This window comes from Bufo bufo, chromosome 4 (genome assembly GCF_905171765.1).
Source record: "Bufo bufo chromosome 4, aBufBuf1.1, whole genome shotgun sequence".
In the NCBI taxonomy this organism is placed as follows: domain Eukaryota; kingdom Metazoa; phylum Chordata; class Amphibia; order Anura; family Bufonidae; genus Bufo; species Bufo bufo.
Window position 1 is genome coordinate 48,580,909 of NC_053392.1, and position 18,543 is coordinate 48,599,451.

Below are 18,543 nucleotides of genomic sequence, written 5' to 3' on the forward strand. Positions count from 1 at the left end.
AGACATAACTTTGTAAAATTTCTAACAAACCTGAATTGTTTACACTCAATTTTCTCATCTCTAATATGCCATCAAAATATATTCCAGATGGGAATACCCCTTTAAGCGAAGAGAGATACAGATCTTTTCAGAGTACCCCTATATCTGCCTTGCCTTGGAAAATGAAGCCGTTCTCCGGATTTATGTTTCACTAGCTCATGAAATAAATCTCCTTCCTAATAACTCTAATCCCTCATTTTTCATTCAGATCACCAGGTTGTCTTCATTCATTTGTCAAGTTTTGACAAGACTGCCCATGTGAAGATGGAGGTGTTGGTAGACATGACAAGGGCCAAGATTGTAAATGTAACCTCAGATGGGATAGAAGTTACCTTGCCTCCGCTCGCCGGTGGAATTTATAACGTGTCCGTTATCATGAATGGAATCTCACTTACAGCCAATGGGTAAATATAACATTGACTAGGTTTTGGTCAAGCATGAATTGTCAACTGGATAAGTCTCCAAATCTAACCAGGTCCTCTTGATTGATATGTGGTGTCCTCAGTGGTTAGCTGTACTGGCTTGAAGTACTGGCGTAAAGGTGTTCTTGGTTCAAATCTAAGCAAGTCATCTCCATGAGTCATTGGGTGGAAAGGCTTATTTTAAGTATGGGAGTCAAATCTAACCAGGTTATTGCAATGGATTTGCAGGTTATTGCAATGGAGGTTAGCATGGTTGACTTGTAGTATTTGATTTGAAATTGAACCAGGAGACATGGTGTCTGAGCAAGATGGGTTGACCTTTGAAGCAATAGATCTCTAAGTTGCAATCTAACACAGACATCTCAATGGATTTGTGGTGTCTGAGCAAATGGGCTCGGTGGTTAGCATTGTTGGCTTGAAGTATTGAAGTCCTGTGTTCAAATCTAACCAGGTCATCTCCATGGCTCAGTGGTTAGAAAGGTGATATAACCAGGTTTTCTCCATGGACATGAGGTCTTTGAGCAAGGTAGCTCAGTATTTAGCATTGTTGTGGGCATATGTTGTGTGAGCATGGTGGCTCAGTGGTTTGCTGAGTTATCCTGAAACATTAGAGTCCTGGGTTTAAATATAACCAGGACATCTCCATGGACACATAGTGGGTCATTTATTAAGACTGGCCTTTTAGACCGAAGTTATGAAGAGGCGCCTGTTTTAGGTGTAGAAAATGGTCTAAATGTAAGCCAGCTTCCGTGCTGGCTTACATTTAGACCCTTTTCTATGCCTAAAACAGGCATAGAAAATTATAAATGAGACGGATCTACCAGCCCGTCCCCTTCAACGCCCATGCCACGCCCACTTTTTTAGACCGCAAAAAACTTTGCACTGCAATCTGCGCCAGAAATACGCCTAATATAGGCATATTTATGGATACTAAATGACCCTATAGTCTCTGAGCTTAGTGGCTCAGTAGTTAGCATTGCTGTGGACATATTTAAGCGCATGCACATGTATGCAGCCCTTACCACTTTGTGAAAAGAGGGTGTGGTGCAGGAGTGGCAGGACAGACATGTGGTGTGGATTGCATAAATGACGACTGAAATCTACTTTAGCTCAGAACTGTAGTCGATTTCAATCTAGGTGCACAGACTACCTGAGGATGCACCTAATTTATGACGAGGCCTGTGCCTCATCATAATTTAAGTGCATCCTCTGGTGGTGCAGGGGATATCCAAGAACGGCATAAAACATCTCAGATAAATGACCTTGTCTACGCATGGTGGCTTAGTTGTTAGAAAGGTTGACGTAAAACATGGGAGTTTTGGCTTCAAATCCAACCAAATCATTTCTATGGACATAGATCTATGGATGTCTCTATGCTTAGCCATTGTCTTGCAGCAATAACATCTTAATAACATCTAGGCCATTTTTGGTTTAGTCCTAAAATAGGGTTAACATACTCTTTTGTAAGCTTACCTGCAGCTTATTCCACAGTCTGCATGGTAGGGGGCCCCACTGGAAGTTTTGCTATAGGTCTGCATGTATTTCAATTACTGTCATGACTATTTGCATGCACTCACGTGGGTTTTGATAGGTAATCTAATTTGATTTGAGATTTATCTAGTGTACACGTATATCTGAGAAAGGAAAACTCAATTGCAGGCTTTGTCTGGGGCCCAATAGGGACTGATGTGATATCTGGATACCATATCTAGACTATAGACCTCTACAAATTATGGGACATGAAAGGATCTGTGGGATAATTTTGCTCTTGTACAATATTCATGGTGACCCTACTGAAGAACCTTGGAAGGACAATCAGCGTATTCTTCTAAGACACCCCAAACATCACGTGACCTCCACCACGTCGCTTCTGTACAATGTCAGCTGCTATTTTTGTGGTTGGCGAAAGGTTTTTGGAACCTGTCATGTTTTCTTTTGAAAGCATCATAAACTCCAATTAAAATGGAGTGGTTGTATGTGTTGACCGCGTTATGTATCTCCAAGATCATATGGACATGCTGTGGGTGGAAGACTTTGATGGCTTCAATTATCCTCTCTAACGTTATATGAATAATTAGTGGAATTAATCAGCTTTGAAAAGCCGTTTGAGCCTGTGATGAAAGGACTATCCCGTGGAAAGCTGGTAGCATTGTTGCTTTCGGCAAGGGCGCTGTTTCCACAAGGTGCAATGTGACCCGCAGAGAAGTGACATCATGTATACAGATGACAATTATCATTCATAGGGAGCTGGTAAAGTTTATTGCGCTGAGAAGTTTCCATCATCTCTCTCCACGTCTTTCAGGTTTCAGCCAACTATCTACTATGTCCTGGAAACGTATCGCGTGGAACCATGCTGTGGATCCTTCCTGGGTAAGGATGTATTTTTGTATCTCAATCCCATTCATGATCTGTACAAATATATGGCTTACACCATTCAAATGAATGGGATGATCCTGTAAAAGTAAATGATTTCTCCTCCAGAAAGAAGAAGCTGATTTGCATACCTTTTCCCAGGGTACATTGCCTCTAAGACTTCCTGGATCTGCATAAGGGGTACCAGTGCCTTCCATAAGCTGGGGTGATCCTGGCTTTTTTTTGCGTTAAGTTGTTGAAGATTAAATGGTGTCCCTCCCACCCAAACCATGTATGGTAATAACATGCACTTGATGCGTTAGACCCATCCCTGAGTACTCTGGCCAATCCCTATGAACTACTGTTCATCAAAGATACTCCTGACACTACTCTTAGTATTGGGCTGGAGCCTCAATTTTGCCAAATAATGTCAACCTCATTATAGTGCCCATAGTGCCAACCTATGAAACCTTTTTGTCTTTTCCTCTCCTCTTTTCTGTTCCAGCCAGGAAGAAACATGTGACTTCCTCTTCCTATGTTATATAATGTAGAGGAGCATCACCTGCCTGCTCACCCAACCTATACGAATACACTCTTTACTTGGCTCGGTACATCACCACTGGTGGGAACTTATCTCCCGTTAGACCAAAAAACTGAGCATGTTATAATCCAACAGATCGACCCTTCTTTCCTGTGACATCAGCCTTGTGGGGGAGGTGGAACCTCCCCATATGCATGAAGGTTGGACGTTCATGGCCAAATTGGTAGTTCAGCCAACTTTCATTTAAGGTGTAGGTCATTCACTATAATTACAAGAGTTTAGCTAAAGGGGCATAAAGGCAGCAGTGGCACTAGAATGCCGGTGCCTGAAGGGGGCTCTGTTATGGTGCCATCGGGCTCACATGATGAACGTCATAATATGCCTCTGTATACTCCAGTTACATCAAAAAAATAATGGCCTCACTGCATTATAAGCATTGAGAGGATGTGCCTGTTGACAAGCAAGCTGATTGCTTCCAGTAAAAAACAGCAGAATTATGAATGCAGCTCTGAAGGCAATGCAGTGGATTTAGCTTAAAGCGGATTGGCAACTTTATAGATAAGGTGTACAAAACTGGGTGAGGCGGATATATGTTACCTACTAATATATAGGGGGAGATTAGGCAACCATGCCAGTTTTCTTTCACATCAGTTTTGATGAAACTCCCCCATAGTGTTTACAATTTCTGCTCCGTTCTCCGGCAGTGTGAACTGCCGCTTGCTTATCATCCAGTTCTTCTCCAAGGACAGCCTCATCCTGAAAATTGTCATTGATGGAGGGACACCTAACATGACCCATCCATTAATGTTTCCCCTGTACTCTGGTCCACAAAACAGCTGCCGATTGAGGGGCAATTGTAGCGTTCCCATCCATCAGTGCCTCCGGTTGTAACATGCTGTGTCTTCACTAGTTTCCTGGTAAGCACAGATGAAAGCTAGGTATAATACTATGATCTGAGCTTACACAACAGGAAACTAGCGCAAGCACAGTGTGCTACAGTGGGAGAAACTGATGGACATGTGCGCCTGCATCTGCAGCCATTTTCTGGATGGGAACAGCGAGACGGTTCTCAATGAAGACCTGGATGACTACTGGTGGGTCTTCACATTGCTATAGAATGCCACGGGAATTCTAAATGATACTATATTGTATAAAAAGCACCCAAACCACTTTACATTTTACATGTAGAGTACCAATATATAAACCTTAAAGGGCGTTCAGTGGTGAACATACCCTTGAAGGGTTCAGGAGGACTTTTTGTATTTAGAGAAGTTGTACAGGATTAGATAAACGTCCATTCTCTTTCAGAAGCATCGCCACACTTGTTCATGGATTATGTTTGGTATTGCAACACTGCTCAATTAAAATCAATTAGGCTGAGATGCATTGTCACGGAGAACCTGTGGACATGTGTGGGGCTGTTTTCAGAAGAAAGCAGCCATGTTTTTCAACCCATGGATGACCCCTTTCCTGTCTAAATCTCATCTTCTCTGTTTTAGGTGGGACTGTTATAACCATCTATGGTAAAGGACTTAGTAGCAACATGTCTATTATTTCAGTATATGTTGGGCAAGAACCATGTGCTCTGTTGAAGGCCACAGATGAGATTACTACCTGCCGGACACCACCTTACCCTTTTCTTAACCTGCATGAGGAAAACATCACCGTTCCTCTTAATGTTTTTATTGCAAATATGACTAGCAAAAAATCTATTTCTGATTCCACTATCATTGGCAATGGGGACCTTACCTTCACTTATCACAGAAACTTCACACCAACTATCTCTAATCTATCCTGGCATACAGAAAATGGAAGCCTATGGTTGTTCTTTTCGGGAGCCATTGTGGCAGACTCAATATTTCTTTTTCAGACTCTTGAGTCTGAAGTAGAATATGAAATAACCTACAAGAACTTGCAGAACTCAGGTTTTGCAATCCCACTTGATCACTTCAGCGTTGGAAAATACCATATAAAGGTATATCAGGTGAATCTTGGATTTGCCAACATCACATTGGAGCAGAAGATATTTGAGCTTGAACCTCAAGTGTCCTCCTTATCTCCTAGAGAAGGCCCATCGTGTGGTGGGATTATTCTTACTCTTTCAGGATCTTTCTATAAAACCAGTAATACTTCAGTTCATTTGATGCTCCCAGGGGCCTATAAATGCATTCTTCAGAGTGTCACTAATGATACAATCAGATGTGTCCTCCAAGTCAACGGCAATGTCAACATATCGATCCCAATGGACATTCAGGTATCAGTGATTGTCAATGGAATCTCTGGACTCTGTCAACCAAACTGCACCTTTACTTTGCTTCCAGAACAGACTCCTATAGTTAATAGAGTTCGTCCAAGACTACAAAGAACGACCTTCTTTCTCTATAATTTTGGTGAGAGATTAAACAAGAACCTCCATATTGTGGTGGACAGTAGTCAAGGTTGTTACACTGTATATTGGAATGAAACACTGGTCATATGTCAACTAGAAGATACCATCTCTCCTGGGACTCACACAGTTGGTTTTCCATTTGCAGGAGATAGACATTCATGTGTATCGCAAAAATTATATAATTTTTTCATAAAACCTGCAATAACAAAGTTTTATCCTCAATATTTTGGTATCAATGGTGGAGGTTCTTTGACAATGGAAGGGTCAGGGTTTCAAGGTGGGAACAGTACTCTAGTTTTGTTAGGAAATGTTCATCATTGTAAGATAACCATGGCTAATAATACTATAGTCAGATGTATCGTCCCACCAGGAATTGGAACAATGAGCATATCGATACTAATGGACAATGACACCTATACTGGTGGAGATGTCTATCTTGGAGAACTATATACACCCATGGTCCATTCCGTCCTACAGAATGGGTTAATTCTGAGTTTTGAAGTATCAGGGATCTCATCTATAGACAATATTGACTTAAGTGTTGGCAATTACAAATGCACCAATGTTTCTGGAAACTCTTCATGGGTACAGTGCTCTGCACCTCAACTACCAGCTGGAAATTACGAGATCAAATGTCTTGATAGCCAAAGAGGTTGGGCTACAGCAAATACTACTATTGCATTTCCATTTCAGCTCTTCTCAATAAGGAATAACATTGGTGAGTAAATATTTTGAAAGTGGTTTTCTGGCTTTTCACATGTTCAGATGGTCTGAAATGCAAAAATTGTACACTTTTAAATATCTCCAATTCATCAGTTCATGCCCAACCACCTGCCCTGATCTCCTCGATCTTTTACCACCACTTGTGGAAGAAGAGTGAGGATGACATGTCATTAATATTCATGACTTTTGACTATGGTGGCCAAATAGTCAATGACCAACCAAGTGATGGTATGGGAATGGGAAAGAAACCTGTATCTAAATGTTAGAGAGGAGGGGAGACATGCTGATAGGTAGGGCCACTATTGTGGAAGATCTAGTGGGCAGCATGAAGACTTACTTCTAGTGGTTGTACAGGAGGCACAACACTTGTCTGGACTGGGTAATCATGTGCTTGCTGCCCGTCTTGGTCAGTACCTGGTCAGGTCAGGTGGTTAGGAGACTTGTGGAAGAAGGAGTAAGTATGCTCTGTGTGTTGGAACAATGGAATTTATTAGGATGAAAGATAAGATAACGTGTTTCCAAGCTGGATACGCTCCTTCCTCAGATCACATCTATTCCAATGTGAGGAAAGAGCCTGTATGGCTCTTAAAATCTTTCATCCTTCCTAATAAATTCCTAATAAATTCCATTGTTCCAACACACCGGGCATACTTACTTTATTCAGACAAGCAGCATGCAGATATCTTTTTTTTCCCCTCCATCTTCCATATTTCTAAATGTTACCAACAAATGAAAATTATAAAAGTGTAATATTTTTATTACAAAATTTTGATATTTCATGAGCAGCTGTCAGGCAGCTTTGGCGATTCCTAATTCTTTTGAAATCAATTTCAAAATTATGATGGCCAGCTTAAGGTATACAAATGTGGAACACCCAAGGGGCAACCTAGCTACAGTATCACAATGTTACTTGGACTGTGAAAGCAAACCAGAGCTCCCAGCGATGTAGAGTTGGTGTTCCTTCAGGCCTACCAGATGAGATGATTTTGATGGTCTATCTTCCATCTATACAGATAGACCACTTTTGTGTTGTAATCTTTGTTACTATAATTGTATACACATGACACAGACATCATCAATAAGATCTTATAGGTTATTTGTGACTCATCAAAAAAAAAAAATAGACCCTAGTGTCAAATGATTTCTCCAAAGAACCTGGATTCCCCGCAGGATCCTCTGATGTGACAGTCCAACCCTAGTTCCCAAATGAACTCTATTTTAACAGCAGTAGAACATAGACAGTCCATGTTGTCCTGGTGCATTGTGACCATTGCCAGAAATGCTATAAATAATTGTTCTAATGATAAAAACAATAAATTCTATTGGAAAGTGGAGAGATCTTCATGTCAGGTCATTTTATTCATGTGTTTGCTTCATTGCTTGCAGACTGCTTGGTGGACAGAACTCTACATATTTCTGGGACTGGCTTTTCTCCCGTAAACACGTTGGTTACGATCTGTGGTTCTCCCTGTGAAGTGTCTGACAACCTTACAACGGCCACTGATCTCTACTGCTCCAACTGGAAGCTAAACAGTAAGTGCTTCAAATTCTTGTCTACTGTGATGACCATGACATGGGATGTGTAATTTCACCCCACACACAAGTATGTACAGGCAGCTGCTTTGGGGACATTGGAGAGAGGGCTTTAATTTGATTGCACTTCTTTTTTTTTTAAGGACCTTTCCTACCTTATAAAGTGACAGCATATCACTTTATGATCAGTGGAGGTCCGACCCCTGAGACCCCTATCTATCCTGAGAATGAAGAGACCACAGTGCTGATCTCTTTCCTATTTTTCCCTGCACTTTAGCATTCCCATTGCTGTTTGACTCCATTGAAGTGAGCTGAAGTACCACATACAACCTGTGCACAGGTGTGGCACTGTTTCTAAAAGTAAGCACCCATGGTTTTCACAACAAGAGCATCCCAGTGATCATAGAAAAGCACCTAGTCTTCCTGCCCCAGATGTTTCGGGATGCAGTAGTGGAAACTAGCACCAAAAGGGTCATCATTTTTGCTTAGCCATGGGAGAGTTAGGACCTGGGCCTTCTTCCCGTGATGAGTCCGTCTCTTGGTTACACTCACTAAGTAGATTTTCATGGATTTCTTACCTTTACCCTAAAACGTAGTCAGGTTGCCCCAACTATTACAGAGGCCCTCCCCTCTTGATGATAGAGGAGGACCGAGACCAAGAAGACCTCCTTTTATGATGTCTATATGTATCTAGCAGGACATATGAACTGAGGTTGACCTACTATGACATCTCCTTTAAAGAGGGTGCTCAGACATGTGATGTGAGGAGGGGGCAGGTGGCACATATTTTTTGGATATTGTCTTATGTTCTGATCTCATGTCTTGGCTGGTTCAAGTCTGAGAAAAGGATTGTTACCTGGGTCATAGTGGTTTGCACATGGTGGGAAATAACGTGATGCCGATTCTCTCCCATGGGAAAAAATAACATCACTTTTTACTGTGTTTGAACAATGAATTCCGTGTTTGGGACGAAGAGCAGGAAACAAACGTCTGCGGCTGCCAAGTACAACACGCTACACGAGGTTAATTAAAATCAGGTAACGAGGCAGCGTGATTAGAGGGTCATAAATATATTGTGTCTATGCAGTCATTATATTACAGCAGTGGATTCCCACAGGACACACGCTATGAGGTTTACACCAGGAGAGATCCTACATGACATGACATGGCTGGCACAGCTCTTAAAGAGACAGCACCACAAACCAGAGCTGAAGATTACATCCTCATGCTCTATATGTTTTTTTTAAATATATATATATATATATATCTGCAAGTTATAATACTATATATTAATATACAGTATACATTGTTGGCGCCTTCATGGAACTTTGCATCAAAGAATAATATTTTGTAAAGAAAAAAAGATCAGCTCAGCTGTAACCCTTGGGCGGGACAATTTTCCTATACCGTAGTTAACAGAACCAAATATGTAATGGAAAATAAACACCTGGCACACCGTATTAGCACTTTTACACTTGTTGCTGCCTTCATGCAATTTTGCATCAAATATTTTGAAAGGAAAAAAAATCAGCTCGGCTTTAACCCTTGGACAGGACACTTTTCATATATTTGGCAGAACCAAATAACACCTGACCATATTATAACCTCCTTCCCAATATCTATCTGAAAATGGACATCTGACACACTGTATCGCTACTTTTACACTTGTTGGCGCCTTTGTGCAACTTTGCATCAATGTGTAATATTTTGGGGAAAAAATGAGCTTTAACCCTTGGACAGGTTAATTTTTGTATATTTAACAAAACCAAATGTTTATCTGAAAATAAATACCTAGCACATTGTATCACCACTTTTACACTTGTTGAAACCTTCATGCAACTTTGCATCCATGTATAAAATCTTGAAAAGAAAGAAAAATCAGCTCAGCTTTACCCTTTGGACACTTTTCATATATTTGGCAAAACCAAATAACAGCTGACTTATCAAAAAGATCATATTATAACTCCCTTCTCAATATTTATCTGAAAATGGACACCTGGTATACTGTATCGCTACTTTTACACTTGTTGGCGCCTTCATGCAACTTTGCTCATGTATAATAATTTGTTGGAAAAAAAAGCTTAAAAATCATGTTTTTGTGGCTATAAAGCTGAGGCTAGGTGAAATCTATCAGGACCTAAAGCTGCTGCTTTGTTACCATGTATTATTACAACCAAGGCGGCAGTATGGAGTCTGTTGTTGTGAAAACTCTATGAGGGAATCCTTTGTTAGTAGGATGCCCTATTCAGAATTCGCACTAAAGGGCAGCGACAAACCGTTTTTCACTGTCTGAAGGACCCAACCCATTCATGGATTTAGGTAGGGAGCCCATTGGTTTCAATATGAGCCGTGTAATATTTTATTTCTCCTATGGTGGCGCTGCAGGGAAACGCTAAAACTTAGTTCTGGGCTCCTTAGAGATCACTGACAGTCCTGGCAGCAAGATCTTGTGACGTGCGTATTGTTGGCTGACCTGATTTATCTATTAAAAGGGGATTGCTTCAAGTAGACAAGCCCTTAAAGGGATATTCCCTCAAGAAAGTGGTGGCGCATTGCTAGGGTATGCCATCACTTCCTGTTCGGTAAGGGTCTGACCATCCCTGAGCAGCGGCACCATTGGCCTTCTGCCCGCTGTCCTTTTTCACTTTAACAGAGCTATTTTTGAATAAAGTGACTAAATATTATTATTTTTTTTAATTAACTTTATTGAATAAATTTTACAAATCACTAAACAGGCATGTGTACGTCAAGGCATAAATTCCCCCTTCCCCGGAGTAGGGCATTGTTGGTATGCTTTTTGGGGCCATTCAGGCACAAGGGCACGGATGTTACTGCATTTTTTGCAACTCAAATAGCGGTGATACAGCGGACTCATAATTATCTGGCGACTTCGATCATCTACCCTATTAGCCATGTTTTTCGGGTCCATTTCTGCCATATAGAGCATATTCCATTACAGTAGTTGCAGATTGGAACAGTTTAATCCCATCAGTTGGCACTAGGTGGCAGCACAGGAGTGTCTTTTGCTCACTCTGATTCTGCCATATGTTATAATTTGAAGAAACAAAAACAAAAAAATATATATTTTTTTCTTTCTGTAGACGGATGCATAGAACAGTTTTTAACAGCCTGACGACACATGACTAGTGCGCTCATCTTCGGGGCAGGCAGTTGCCGCATGACGAGCCTATCGGTCACGACGATGCCAGCGTTTGTGATGGGGAGCGGGGCAATGGCGGTGATACATGTCTAGTCCCCCGCTCCTATGGCGTTTTGCCTGCTGTAGTCAAAGCTGTTTGCAACATTTGATGGAAGGAATTGGGATAAAGGTCCTCAGGGAATTCCGATGATGTCATCAGTAAAAGTCAAATGAATAGGAAAAAAAACTGTTACAGCATGTTAAAAAAATTACAATTTAAATCCCAAACGCACATTTTTTTTTTACAATAAATAAATGTGATTAACCCCTTCCTGACAGCCATTTTCCGTTTTGTTTTTTTTGTTTTTTTAATCCCTGCCTTCCCAGAGCCATAACTTTTTTATTTTTCCATTCACATAGCCTTAGGAGGGCTTGTTTTTTGGTGGGACAAGTTGTACTCTCTAATTTACCATTTAATATTGCTACGATGTAGTGAGAAGCAGCAAAAAAAAATATTCAAAATGGGGTGGAACTGAAAAAAAAGAAACAGCTTAAACCACAGTTTAAGGCCTCACGAACACGGCCGTTGTTTTGGTCCGCATCTGAGCCGCAGTTTTTGCGGCTCGGGTGCGGACCTATTCACCTCAATGGGGCCGCAAAAGATGCGGACAGCACTCTGTGTGCTCTCCGCATCCGTTGCTCCGTTCCGTGGCCCCGCAAAAAAAATATAACCTGTCCTATTCTTGTCCGTGCTTTGCGGACAAGAATAGGCAGTTATATTAATGGCTGTCTGTGCCGTTCCGCAAATTGCGGAAAGCACACGGACGCCATCCGTGTTTTGCGGACTGCAAAACACACAATGGTCTTGTGCATGTAGCCTCATGGGTAGCATATTTATGATGTTGCCTATATGGTAAAACTGACCTGTTACCTTCTTTGTGTGGGTCAGTATGATTACAGCAATTTACATTTATACAGTTTTTCTTGTGTTCGAATATAAAAAAATAAAAAAACCTTGAGAAAAATAATTTTATTTTTCTTACCTTATTTTGAACCCATACATTTTTTTATATTTATGTGTATGGAGCTGTGTGGGGGCTCATTTTTTCGCAGAGAGTGTTTAATTATACCATTTTGGTGTGTGTACAACTTTTTGATCATTTTTTATTCAGTTTTTTGGGGGTGTGAAGTAACCAAAAAGTGGCGAATGAAAAATTTAGATTTTTTTTTCCTGTTATGTTTTTCGCTGTATAGAATAAACACGGTTATTTTTCAACAGTTCGGATATTTTGGGATGTGGAGATACTAGAAAAGGGGAAAAGGGGGGTGATTTGAAATTTCATGTTTTTGCTTTATTTTTTAGAGAAGAGCGAATCGAAGTTGACGAGGAGGAATTCGATCCGAATTTCAGGAAAAATTTGATTAGTCGCGAAGTCGAATTTCCTCCTGCTTCGTGGTAACAAATCGCAGAACGGAGAACGGATAATCCGAAAAGGGTTAGCCACCGAGGCCGCCATTCGCGGAAGCAGAACATTCCTCTACACACTTTTAGGCCTCATGCACACGACCGTTCCATTTTTTGCGGTCCGCAAACCGCGGATCCGCAAAAAACGGAAGCCCATTGTAGACATTCCTATTCTTGTCCGCAAAACGGACAAGAATAGGAGATGCTATATTTTTTTTGCGGAGTGCTGTCCGCATCTTTTGCGGCCCCATTGAAGTGAACGGGTCCGCACCCGAGCCGCAAAAACTGCTGCTCGGATGCGGACCCGAAAAACGGTCGTGTGCATGAGGCCTTAGGGTGATCAAATTCTTTTTCACTTATTCGATGCCTCAATCATTAGTTGCGGAGTTGGTGTGAAATAGCGGCCTGATACTACACTGTAGGCTGAGTTCACACTTCCGTTATTTGATCAGTTAGGCCTCTTTCACACGGACGTTGCGGGAAAATGTGCGGGTGCAATGCGGGAACACCCGCGATTTTTCCGCGCGAGTGCAAAACATTGTAATGCGTTTTGCACTCGAGTGAGAAAAATCGTGCATGTTTGGTACCCAAACCCGAACTTCTTCACAGAAGTTCGGGCTTGGGATCGGTGTTCTGTAGATTGTATTATTTTCCCTTATAATACAGAATGCATAGTAAACTAGCGCTGGAGGGGTTAAAAAAAATAAAAAATAATTTAACTCACCTTAGTCCACTTGATAGCGCAGCCGGCATCTCTTCTGTATTCTTTCTTTAGGACCTGAGTAAAGGACCTTTGATGACGTCACTCCGGTCATCACATGATCCATCACCATGGTAAAAGATCATGTGACGGACCATGTGATGACCGGAGTGATGTCACCACAGGTCCTTTACTCAGGTCCTAAAGAAAGAATACAGAAGGAGATGCCGGCTGCGCTATCAACTGGACTAAGGTGAGTTACTTTTTTTTTTTTTTTAACCCCTCCAGCGCTAGTTTACTATGCATTATGTATTCAGAATGCTATTATTTTCCCTTATAACCATGTTATAAGGGAAAATAATAATAATGATCGGGTCTCCATCCCGATAGTCTCCTAGCAACCATGCGTGAAAATCGCACCGCATCCGCACTTGCTTGCGGATGCTTGCGATTTTCACGCAGCCCCATTCACTTCTATGGGGCCTGCGTTGCGTAAAGAATATAGAGCATGCTGCGATTTTCACGCAACGCACAAGTGATGCATGAAAATCACCGCTCATGTGAACAGCCCCATAGAAATGAATGGGTCGGTATTCAGTGAGGGTGCAATGCGTTCACCTCACGCATCGCATCCGCGCGGAATACTCGCCCGTGTGAAAGGGGCCTTATTAGTATCATTTTTGGTGAGCCAAAACCAGTAGTGAAGCCTCCTCAGATATAAGGTGTAATGGACAGATCCACACCTGCTCTGTGTTTTTGACCCAAACCTGGTTTGATGCTACACATTTTAGGGAGTTCAAATTATTTTACACTTAATTCGATGCGTCAATCGGTAGTTGCGCAGTTGGTGCGAAATTGCGGCCTGATACTATTACTCTTTTACCCTTGCAGTTAGTGTTACAGTACAGTATGTCCGACAGAGGAGAGATCCGCTGCTTCCTCCAGTAGGTGGGCAAGTAGCGACGATGACAGTCACGTGGGAGCAGGTGTTGCGAGCGGTCAGGCCCGTGTTCCTGAGACTGGTGAGGGTGACAACAGTGAAATGCAGACATTGGCGGACGATGATGTGACTAATCGCACATGGGAGCCAGGTGAAGGGGGGGCTTCATCATAATCATCAGGAGAAGAGGGTGGCAGCTTGCGCGTGAGGCAGCGGCTGAGATAACAGGGTGGCAGCGTGGCCTTGAGTCAGCAGGGTGGCAGCAGTGCAAGGTCTGTAGCCAAATGTGCCCAGGGTAGACCGCCTGCTACACAGGAGACTACCTGTCCAGAAAGAAGTAGCGGTGCACTGGTCCACGGAGGCAGCAGTAGGGTTGGGGGGAGGAAATGCCATACTTGGCAGTGTGGGACTTTTTCATCAAGCCGCCGGAGGACGTCAGCATTGCCCACTCTGTGACTGGGCCTCTGTGTTGACGAGTCATGCGATTCCCACCCTCTCCACTCTGTGACTAGGCCACTGAGTTAGTTGGTCAGTTTTGGCCCCGTAACTGACCAAATAAGTGAAGTGTTCAGTGATTCTAAGAGCGACGCCTGTCACCTACGTGTCATACAGACTCACAGTATTATTTCACTACCACAGCAGACTCCCTATGAGTGTTACTGCAAGGCACAGTGTTCTACACCACTATAAAGGCTCTCTGCAGCCCGGAAATAGCATTTTTTTTAACGAAATTTGTAACTAATAAATTCGAATTGAATCTTTTTGGGAAATTTGGCCAACCGTCCAAATCGTTATTTTGAGAAATTCGCTCATCTCTATGTATTTTACTTTTATAGTTTTAAAAACTTTTTTCACTTTTTTTTCACTTATTCTTAATCCCCTTAGGGACCTTCAGCATGCGATCATCTCCCATAGACTGTAATGATTTAACTATGATTCACTATGCTCCCTTTGACAGGCCTTAGAGCCTTTAGAAGGCCCAGGGCTGCCATAACAGCTCCCTCAATCTTGGCACAGGGGGATGCTGTTCGGGCCCTGGGAGAGTAGCACTCCTGGGGTTTCACCACTCAGATGACCTGGTTACAATTGACCTCTGCGTCTGTGGGGTTAAATGTCAATGATCAGCATTATTGCAGATCATGGACTCTGTCTCTGGGTAACTGAAACTCCACCCAATGCCAATCTATCCATGCCCAATCCCGCCCAGTCCCCTTTGTGCCCCCCCAGTAGTTATGCCCCCTTAGTGCTCCCAAAAAGTAGTTATGCCCGCTTAGTACCCCCACACAGTACTTATGCCCCCTTAGTGCCCCCACACAGTAGTTATGCCCCCTTAGTTCTCCCAAAAAGTATTTATGCCCCCTTACTGTCCCCACACAGTAGTTATGCCCCCTTAGTGTGCCCACACAGTAGTTATGCCTCCTTAGTACTCCCACACAGTAGTTATGCCTCCTTAGTGCCTCCACACAGTAGTTATGCCCCCTTAGTGCCCTCACACAGTAGTTATGCCCCCTTAGTGCCCTCACACAGTAGTTATGCCCCATTAGTGCCCTCACACAGTAGTTATGCCCCCTTAGTGCTCCCACACAGTACTCATGCCCCCTTAGTGCCTCCACACAGTAGATATGCCTTCTTAGTACCACAACACAGTAGTTATTCCCCCTTAGTTCTCCCATACAGTAGTCATGCCCCCTTAGTGCTCCCGCACAGTAGTTATGCCCCCTTAGTGCTCCCACACAGTAGTTATGCCCCCTTAGTTCCCCCACATAGTAGTTATGCCCCCTTAGCTACCCCACACAGCAGTTATGGCCCCTTAGTGCTCCCACACAGTAGTTATACCTCCTTAGTGCTCCCAGACAGTAGTTGAGCCCCCTTAGTGCCCCCCCCACACATAGTTATGCCTTCTTAGTGCGCACACACAGTAGTTATGTCTCCTTTGTGTCCCCACACAGTAGTTACTCCCCCTTAGTGCCCCAACAGAGTAATTATGCCTTCTTAGTACCACCACAGAGTAGTTATTCCCCCTCAGTGCCCCCACACAGTAGTTATACCCCCTTAGTGCCCCTACACAGAAGTTATGCCCCCTTAGTGCTCCCACATAGTAGTTATCCCCCCTTAGTGGCCCCACATAGTAGTTATGCCCTCTTAGTGCCCCCACACAGTAGTTATGCCCCCTTAGTGCTCCCAGACAGTAGTTATGCCCCCTTAGTGCCCCCACACAGTAGTAATGCCCCCTTCATGCTCCAACACAGTGGTTATGCCCCGTTAGTGACCCCACACAGTAGTTATGCGTCCTTCATGCCCCCACACAGTAGTTATTCCACCTTTGTGCCCCCACACAGTAGTTAAGACTTCTTAGTACCACCACACAGTAGTTATTCCCCTCAGTGTCCCCATAAGGAAGTTACTTCCACTTAGTGCTCCCACACAATAGTTATCCCCCTTAGTGCCTCCACATAGCAGTTATGCCTCTGTAGTGCCCCCAAATAGTAGTAATGCCTCCATAGTGCCCCCACACAGTAGTTATGCCTTTTTAGTGCCCCCACACGTAGTTATGCCTTTTTAGTGCCCCCACACCGTACTTATGCCTTTTTAGTGCCCCCACACCGTAGTTATGCCTCCTTAGTGTCCCCAAACAGTAGATATGCCCCAGATTCATACCACCCAACTTTCTGGTCAGCCAAAGAGGGACAGCTATGACTCGGTAGCAGGAAGTTAGGTGCAGCAGGGACCCGGCACCATCAGAATTGCAGGGGTGGGGGATCGGTAAGATGTGTATTAGTTCTATATTTATTTATTTTTTACAGCATGTGCAGAACCTAGGAGAGCATTTTTCTTGCTCTGGAATACCCCTTTAAATATTAGTACACAAATCATCTGATTATAGACTTATTAAGGTCCAAATTGCACCAAATAATAAAATAATATACAGTATACGTTGAGGTCTAATATACAGGTAGGAAACAGACAGCTGTTTACAAAGCTTACTGATGCATGTTTATTTACCAGGTCAAAAAGGGGGACATTTAAGGAGCAAAGAGGGTCAGAGGGACCTGGGTCAAAAAGAGGGACTGTCCCTCCAAAAGAGGGACACAATACGGAGGCATGCTGATTTCCCCCCCACACAGTAGAATGCCTCATGTGAATGGGGTCCCAAGCTCCTCAAATAATTGGATTGTCCCTTAGTGAAGGAACAAAGCTACAGTATGGATGCTCAACCACCACTCCATTCACTCATCCAAAGAAGAGAGCCACCTATTAGTATTTAACCGTGTAAGTCAATATTTAACTCAGAAAAGAGAAACATGACTAGGGATATAGGAGTACTGCCTATAAAACTCCATGCACCAGCTTGATCTCCTCAAAAAGAACCAGTAGCCACCAGAGTTAGTCTTCTCTTCCTTGGCTGTCTTATAGAGAATGCAAAATTCATATTGTCTACAAGAATAGATTATCTCCCAGATTTCCTCCTAGTGACTGCCATTACTCTATATCAGCTGTGGTGAAACTACGACTCCCAGCATGCTCTGCTCATTTCTATGGCGTTCTGAGAACAGCCAAGCAAGTGTGCATCTTGGAAGTTGTAGTTTTACCACAGCTGGAGTGCGGGAGGTTAGCCATCACTGCTCTATATCATCCTTTGCTTCTTTTGTACTTGATATAATTCCTTTGTAACAGAAGAACATTGCTTGTGCCTCAATGAAGTCTCCTTGTTGTTTCTTACTGACATACTAGGATGCCCTATGCTGCCCATGTTAAAGGAGGTGCCATCTTTTTGCTGGATTCCATTATTACTCTATAACAAGTGATCTATGCAGATAGACACTGCCTATGGGGATAATGATGATACAAAAAAATCTCATATAACAGCTCCCTTTCTGATATTTCTGCAGGAAACCCCCGAGGGGAGTCTGAGTGGAGGATAAAAGTGGTATTTGCCCTGATGATGATATGTCAAGGTGTACTCCCTCAGGCTGTTGCCCCCTGGGTCAGATGCAATCAAGAAAGCGCCTTACGGATATTCCCTCTGGCATCCCTAAAGTTGTGGGCTCTCTGCCTGATTGTAGTTTGGGGGTGCCCTTGATATTAATGTCCATGTAGTGCAAGGCAGGGCATGAAGTGATGAACTGCCCAGAGTGTGGTGTTAGGAGAGTCAGTAACCAGGCCAGATTGAGCTTAACCAAAGTCTCTCTCTACCGTGCACCAGATAGGAGTTATAGTACATTCAGCAAATATCTGTACACAGTACAAAATCTACAAAAGATGTCAAATCATGAGTTAGGCAAGTAGTTGGAAGTAATGG

At 42.9% G+C, this 18,543-nt stretch overlaps 1 protein-coding gene across 6 annotated transcripts in view; it reads left to right on the top strand.

The window, feature by feature from the left end:
• Nucleotides 1-18,543, top strand: part of PKHD1 (PKHD1 ciliary IPT domain containing fibrocystin/polyductin) — a 625,550-nt gene that overhangs the window by 112,227 nt on the left and 494,780 nt on the right. For all 6 annotated transcript variants that reach the window (XM_040427208.1, XM_040427210.1, XM_040427212.1 and 3 more), the window contains 4 exons: nt 248-443; nt 2,764-2,831; nt 4,854-6,461; nt 7,853-7,999. In XM_040427208.1, the coding sequence (XP_040283142.1) occupies nt 248-443; nt 2,764-2,831; nt 4,854-6,461; nt 7,853-7,999 (2,019 nt within the window). The remainder of the gene's footprint in view (nt 1-247; nt 444-2,763; nt 2,832-4,853; nt 6,462-7,852; nt 8,000-18,543) is intronic.